This window comes from Temnothorax nylanderi, unplaced genomic scaffold (assembly GCF_030848795.1).
Source record: "Temnothorax nylanderi isolate EJ_2023f unplaced genomic scaffold, tnyl_v1.0 TNYL_tig0918_pilon, whole genome shotgun sequence".
Lineage (NCBI taxonomy): Eukaryota > Metazoa > Arthropoda > Insecta > Hymenoptera > Formicidae > Temnothorax > Temnothorax nylanderi.
In genome coordinates, this window is record NW_027249980.1 from 33,593 (window position 1) to 41,368 (window position 7,776).

Here is a 7,776-nt window from a genome sequence, read left to right on the forward strand (position 1 = left end):
TATGTCCTATATGAAAGACATATTATAATTTTTAGAGTTTAGACACAATTGTGAGTGAGAATAAATAATAAGAAATTAAAAATAGGAAATTAGTTTCGACATATAGAGGAAGCCATGCTTTAATTTATAATAAATTAATTTTTTTATTTATTCCTTTATTTTTTACTAACATAGATAATATTATTAACGTTTTGTATAAATTGATATATGAAAAGAAAAATTGGATTAAAGATGACGAATTATACAGTTAGAAATTATGTTGTAAACACTTTGTGTTGATAAAATTAATCATTAAGTTAATCAAAATTTAGTCAGTCATCTCTAAATTATATAAATTTAATCTTAAAATAATAGCTATAAAAAATTACGAATTAATCGATTATTATTTCGATATTATCGATTATAAAGAATCGTAATTTTTGGGAATCGATTATTTAAACGTCGATTAATTTTTTTCAATATCGTCCATATCCATTTTCCTATTTGATAGGCTCTCATCAGTTATTTTTTATCTTCACGCATTTTACGTGCACTTATCTTTAGTTGATTAATTTATATAATTTTTTTTTCATAGCTAGTTTGCAACATGCGAGATTTCGTATGCGTGTATGTATATATGCACATACATACATACATACATACGATCGATCTTGAGTGTCGCGGTGCACTCTGCCGATCGTGAAACGTGGCCTACGGACTACGGTTGCGACGACGGCGCTCGGGCGGAGTCGGGCGCGCCTTCGGTGACGGCGACGTCATGGCGCAAGATGGCCGCCGGTATCGGGAATGGTGTATCGTAGACGAGGCTGGGCGGTAGGAATTCCGGAGAATAGGTGTGTCGGTGTTTTGGCGTTACGTGCAAGATAACGCGCCATTAGGATGATGCCCAGCCGCGTCGTTGTCGTCGTCGTCATCGCTGCGGGCTGAACTCGGAGTTTCGGCACCGCGCAGCGCAGTGCTCGTCGTGTACGAATCGTATGTACAAATCGGCGCCTCGCGTCTCATCCGGTCTTCCTCTTTCTTTCTTTTATTTTCTCCTCTCTCTCTCTCTCTCTCTCTCTCTCTCTCTCTCTCCTCTCTCTCTCTCTCCTCTCTCTCTCTCTCAACGGTGATAAGTAAGCAAACGTCTCCCGGTCTAGGAGATCTTCGATCTCCTTTCAGCGGATCTCGGTTACTATGTATTCATGTGAGGAGGACGAGTTCCGCCAGAGCCCTTACCGCTTAAGAATTGAAAAGAAAGAGTTGGCGAGAATAGACATACGCCAAGAAATTTGAGAGAGCCCAAGAATGAAAAGAGTGATGCTGACTTCCTTTTAGATGATAATTATGCTCCACGGGTGTCAGGTGGACGAACACCAGACCGTTCAAAAGTGCAATAAAAAATCTGATTACCGCACCGGGTTAGAGAAGAGAGCGAGCAGCAAGATACCTGGAGTGGGGGCCTACCGCTGTCTCTTTCTTGCTCTATCTGGTTCTAAGTGCTTTACAAAATTGGCCGGGAATGCAGCATTTACTACCACTAGTACTATTACTATTATTATTATTGTTGCTACCATTACCTACAAAAGCTGAATTGTCAAATTTATTCTGGAATCACAAATCAGACTGGAAGAAGAGTAATAAAAAAGTGACAGTTATATCTTACAAATATCTTACATATAGATATTTGTTTTGGAAAAAAAAATCAAAGGAATCAGAAGAAAGAATGGAAAAAAGCGTTCTTGCGTTCGGAAATAGATGGATGTCTGTTTAGAAAAAGAAACTTTTGAGATTGCGAAAAAATAAAGATTCATAATTAAGACAACAAACCATTTTTCTGAATGCAAGCGATCGGATTGCGCGTAAAATATCTTGAGATTTTGTCCATGGAGACAAGAATAAGAATAAAGATACAAGGAAATTGTTCAGTGGTCTTTGTAATAAATTTTTGTCTACAAGAAAAAACACTGCGGTAACTCATAGTTAATCGAACTATGTGTTGGTTTTATCAAATGGAATATAATATTAACTATTACTGCTCGAGTCGGATCAAAGAATATTATCAAGTCGCTGAAACCAGAAGAACGATGGAAAGATGTATTCAAAACTAAACTGCGAAGTTCCAAGTGATTGAGAATCCAGTAAAAAAGGAGCCAGCGAGGTAAACGGCGGCCTTTAAATTCGACCGATAGCGCGCGCGAGCTTTTCTCTCTCTGTCTCTGTCTCTCTCGTATGACTGAACGTCACGAGATTAAGCGTTTACACACCAAGCCGAGATAAACGCATGTACAGTGCACGCGGCGAGGAGACGTTTAGTACGGCGTGACGTACGAGTCTCTGTCACTTACACGATTCGCGAGGCGAATGCGCCTCGTAATCGGGAAACGTCGGTTTTGAAGTCGCGACGGTAGACGAGCGCTCTCGATCGAAGCGGGCGCGATCGCGTGGAAGCCTTCGTCGAGGGAGAGATAGAGACGCGCGTTTTTACTACGGCTTCGTACTCGCAAGCAGGGACACCTGACTTAAATGACGGTCGATTTGATTCGAGAAACAGTAATATTCCGTATGATGAGTGAGAAGAATTGAATGAGTCAATTGCAAATTCATCGGAGAGCGTATCTTGCGAGGCGGTAAAAGTCATGAATGACCAGTTGTCGACGACAAGCGCGAGTTTCGCGGAATCAGCATTTGCTTTATTTTCCGCACACGTGAAAATCACTTTCTTGTGGAAATTGCGGTGGGCCGATCACACGATAGAAACATTATACGAAGTTGTAATCTATGTATACATGTGTGTCTGGAGTGAGTGAGTGAGTGAGCGAGTGAGCGAGTGAGCGAGCGAGCGAGAGAGAGAGAGAGAGAGAGAGAGAGAGAGAGAGAGAGAGAGAGAGAGAGAGAGAGAGAGAGAGAGAGAGAGAGAGAGAGAGAGAGAGAGAGAGAGAGAGAGAGAGAGAGAGAGAGAGAGAGAGAGAGAGAGAGAGAGAGAGAGAGAGAGAGAGAGAGAGGAGAGAGAGAGAGAGAGAGAGAGAGAGAGAGAGAGAGAGAGAGAGAGAGAGAGAGAGAGAGAGAAGAGAGAGAGAGAGAGAGAGAGAGAGAGAGAGAGAGAGAGAGAGAGAGAGAGAGGAGAGAGAGAGAGAGAGAGAGAGAGAGAGAGAGAGAGAGAGAGGAGAGAGAGAGAGAGAGAGAGAGAGAGAGAGAGAGAGAGAGAGAGAGAGGAGAGAGAGAGAGAGAGAGAGAGAGAGAGGAGAGAGAGAGAGAGAGAGAGAGAGAGAGAGAGAGAGAGGGAGAGAGAGAGAGAGAGAGAGAGAGAGAGAGGAGAGAGAGAGAGAGAGAGAGGAGAGAGAGAGAGAGGAGAGAGAGAGAGAGAGAGAGAGAGAGAGAGAGAGGAGAGAGGAGAGAGAGAGAGAGAGAGAGAGAGAGAGAGAGGAGAGAGAGAGAGAGAGAGAGAGGAGAGAAGAGAGAAGAGAGAGAAGAGAGAGAGAGAGAGAGAGAGGAGAGAGAGAGAGAGAGAGAGAGAGAGAGAGAGAGAGAGAGAGAGAGAGAGAGAGGAGAGAGAGAGAGAGAGGAGAGAGAGAGAGAGAGAGAGAGGAGAGAGAGAGAGAGAGAGAGAGAGAGAGAGAGAGAGATGAGAAATCATTGACTAAGGCCAACGAAGGAGGATAGGCAACAAACAGGAAGATGTAAAGGGCGTTTGCGAAATTAAAGTTGGCGAGTTTTGCTAGAATTATATTATCTTTTACACACGATCGGAATTAGGTGGAATCTACTTTGAATAATTGCGCGATGCGTCGATGTTGTTGTGAGATCGTGTGACGCGAAAAAAATAGGTATGTGAGGTACTATCGCGGGTGCGGGCGTCTAGAATGCGACAAATGGGTGAGAGAAGAGAAAAGGAAGAGATGGAAAGAAAGAGAGGAAACAGTTAAAAAGAGATATTAGAGAAGCGCACAAGAATTATTGCTGATTTTCGCTTTCTCGTTTGTGATTTGTACATTGTGCGTGCGCGCGCGCGCGTGTGTGCGTGTATGCGTGCGTGCGTTGTATGCGAGCATAGGTGTGTGTAGATATAGGTAAGTGTAGGTTGCATGTGAGTACGTGCGCTCGCGTGTGCATACTACTTGAACACATCATTTTGTGCTTCTACGAATGTGCGTGGCGGTTAGCGGCGCGTGCGTGTAATTCACCGGTAATTCTTCCGCAGATCCATTGCTTCCGGGGTGTGAATAATAAAGAAATAATATAATAATCTCGACGTGCGCGGAGAACGACCGCGCCGTGACGACGACAGCAGCAACGTACAACGTGCAAAATGTGGAATATGATGTGTGACGTGATGCCGACAATCGCGGAGGACAGCATGAGCCAGCGGAGCTCGCAATTCTCTGGCGAGGATGGGAATATCGAGCAACTGATGGTTCAAATGCTGGACGAGCGTGACAAGATGATGGAATCGATGCGCGAGCACCAAGAGCGGCTGCAGGAGATGGAGGCGCGATTGGCGGAGGTCGAGAAGGAACGAGACGCCTTGAATCGCCAGCTTAACGCAAATATTCCCCAGGTAAATCAATTCTAATGTTTGTCTGCAATCGAGTGCGCGCAATGATTTGACGTGTTTCGAACGACAACAACGGCGTTACCGCGAACCTATCTTGAGCAAAGAGCGAACGTTTATCAGAAATGTAAAGTTATAAAAAAAAAGAAAGAAAGAAGGAAATGTCAGGTGTATACGCTTGTAGAAAAATAAAAGTGTTATTCTAATACAATATATATGTATATTGTATTATACCCCACTGCAAAATTTAGAAGATTTTAAGAAGTAGGAAATTGTTTCGCCAATAATGTATAACAGCAATAGTGTATTGAAATCGACAACAATTGGCAAAAATATATACATAAACTTCACAACGTTTCCACCCAAGCTTCGGGTCCTTATCAAGTGATCTAGCAAAACGAAATAACGCACGGGGTCAAATAACAACGTCAATAATCAAATGTATAAAATTCTTTGTAGTCGGCGCAAACATATTCAATCTAGATTAATTACCTGATGAGAATAAAAGTCCCACCGCCAACACATTCTCAATCTAATATTTAAGAGGTTTTGGCAGAAACATCACGCATAGAAAGCTGAATTAAATTAAATAAAATAAATAAGTATTAACTAATATGCTAAATTAAATAAATGAAATAGTGTCAAAAAGTAACAAAGGAGGGTAATTACAAAGAGAATGTCCCACGGTAGCACCAATTTCCAAAACGTGTCATCTTAATAGATAATGTCTCGGAGTTAAGACAAAAAAGATTTCCGAGTCACGCAACGACTCATGTTCACACAATAAGAGTCGGGAACAAACTGACGATATCGCATGTGTTTTTAAAAACAGACAAATTGTCAGAGTATCCAACATCCGAAAATAAAACAATTAAACGCATGAGATGACCTTATCGTATATAGGATTTAAATTATCCGTGTCCTTTTTCAGATTAATAGTATCCGGATACTTTTTTATGAGGAACATTTCAGCGATTTCTCTCTTTTTTTTATTCTTTTCTCTGTGCAGTACTTCCACATCGGACCATTTGAAATCATGCCCCAGAGAAACACGATGTTTACTGACGACGGAATGGTTACTGTCGTCTTTCCTTATATCCCTGAAGTGTTCCGTTATCCGAGTCTTTAAATGTCGTTTAGTTTGTCCGATATACGATGCGCAACAATTATCGCAGTTAATTCTGTAAACCAATTCAGTCGAGCTATTCCTGTCAAGACGGTCCTTTCCTCTCCTTATAACAACATCTAATTTTTTCGGGACAGTGTGAACAGCGACAAGACCAATCTTATTCAGCATGAGACGTATATCATCACCGAGGCCTTTAACATACGGTAGCACAAAACTTCTCCGTGGGTCGAATAAATTTTTCGGAGCGTTTTCGGTGTCACGTCTATGCTGAAGTTCTTTTATTCTGATATTAATGTGTTTGTTAATAAGATCCATCGGAAAGGAATTATTCAAAAGTATTTTTTTAACCGTATTGATATTAGATGTATGGAAGCTTTCATCTGACAATAAAATAGCTCGATCAAGTAGGCTCGTGATAGTGTTTACTTTATACTTAAATGGATGGCTAGAAAAGAAGTTAGTATATCGGCCGGAAAACGTGGGTTTTCGATACCAATTAGTGATCAACCGATTTCCCACTCTAATGACTGTGGTGTCAAGAAACGGGAGAGAATTATTGTTTTCTAACTCGAAAGTGAACTTTAGTCGTGGGTGGTAACTGTTGAATACGTCAAGTATGTCGTTTAATTTGTGCCTAGGTATTATGGCAAATATATCATCTACATACCGACGGAAAAGCAGAATTTCGAAATCGAGCGCACCCAAGCATTCACTCTCCAAGTCCTCCATAACTATATCGGAAGCTTTAGGAGAAAATGGGGAGCCCATCGGACTGCCAAAAATTTGTTCGTAAAACTGCCCGTTAAAGCAAAAGCTTGTGGAGCTTAATATTAAGTCAACAGCGTGTAGAAACTGAGGTAACGAAAAATTCGTATGTGGCGATATAAAGTGCCATCGCTTTTCAATGCCTTTTAAGACCAAATCCTTAGGGATATTCGTGAAAAGCGACGTGACGTCGAAGGAAACGAGGATGTGATCAGGACTTATAGTCACATCCTTAATAATCTTCACGAAGGACCAACTGTCCTTTACGTACGATTTAGGTTTCGGTAAAGTGTCCTCCAAAATCGTGTGCAAGTAACTGGCTATGTTATATAGCGGACTCCCTTATTTAATTTAGCATATTAGTTAATACTTATTTATTTTATTTAATTTAATTCAGCTTTCTATGCGTGATGTTTCTGCCAAAACCTCTTAAATATTAGATTGAGAATGTGTTGGCGGTGGGACTTTTATTCTCATCAGGTAATTAATCTAGATTGAATATGTTTGCGCCGACTACAAAGAATTTTATACATTTGATTATTGACGTTGTTATTTGACCCCGTGCGTTATTTCGTTTTGCTAGATCACTTGATAAGGACCCGAAGCTTGGGTGGAAACGTTGTGAAGTTTATGTATATATTTTTGCCAATTGTTGCCGATTTCAATACACTATTGCTGTTAGAAGATTTTGTCTTGGTGATTTCAAGCAAAAATTTTAAAATATTAAATTTAATTTAATTATCTAGAAATCATATTACCAGATCGATTCGTCTTATGAACTGCGATGAAATTTCGTACGAACGATCTTCGTAATGATATGCGACGACACGAGATTAAACTTGCGAGATCTTTTCACGGAGATTCTTTTAACTACGCTACGTGCCAATCGCGAATCTTTGCAATCTTTGTTAAAACGTTTACGTAACAAACGTACACCGTAGAAGTTGATTTAATGCGAACTATACTCAAACACATGTTATCTTTGTAGTTGTTCTACTTTCCGTGAGATATGCACGTTATTAACGTCGTAATTAGCTCCTTGTTTAGTGTATTTTACTTTACCGCTTAAATATTCGCTCGTTTCTTGCAAAGAATGCCATAAAGCAAATGTACTAGCCAGTGTTTCGATCTCTCAATTGGTTTATATAATACAAGAAGAAAGATCTTACTCATTTCTTTACGTTCGCGTTAAAGAGACATATGGGAAATCTTAGATATTTTAGTGAATATTTTTATCAATTTGCAGTAGATTTTACTTAACAAAACATACTTATCATGGCATTATTTATTATGTTTCAAGTTTGTAAATAAATCGATAAATGATGAAATTTTTTTTAAAACCTTATTTTTA

General features: G+C 40.3%; 1 protein-coding gene and 1 long non-coding RNA gene across 2 annotated transcripts; one reads left to right on the plus strand and one right to left on the minus strand.

The window, feature by feature from the left end:
* The first annotated feature begins 707 nt into the window (after positions 1-707).
* LOC139785908 (uncharacterized) lies at positions 708-4,954 on the plus strand. Its single transcript, XR_011722120.1, has 3 exons — positions 708-975; positions 3,625-4,049; positions 4,181-4,954. It is a non-coding gene; the product is annotated as an uncharacterized lncRNA (long non-coding RNA).
* Positions 4,955-5,402: 448 nt separating this feature from the next.
* On the minus strand, positions 5,403-6,766 carry LOC139785907 (uncharacterized; the record flags this gene model as incomplete). The annotated part of the gene is made up of 2 exons (XM_071725072.1): positions 5,403-5,943; positions 6,328-6,766. Coding segments are annotated over 2 exons (980 nt in total), but the record flags the coding sequence as incomplete, so codon positions are not given.
* Positions 6,767-7,776: the final 1,010 nt, after the last annotated feature.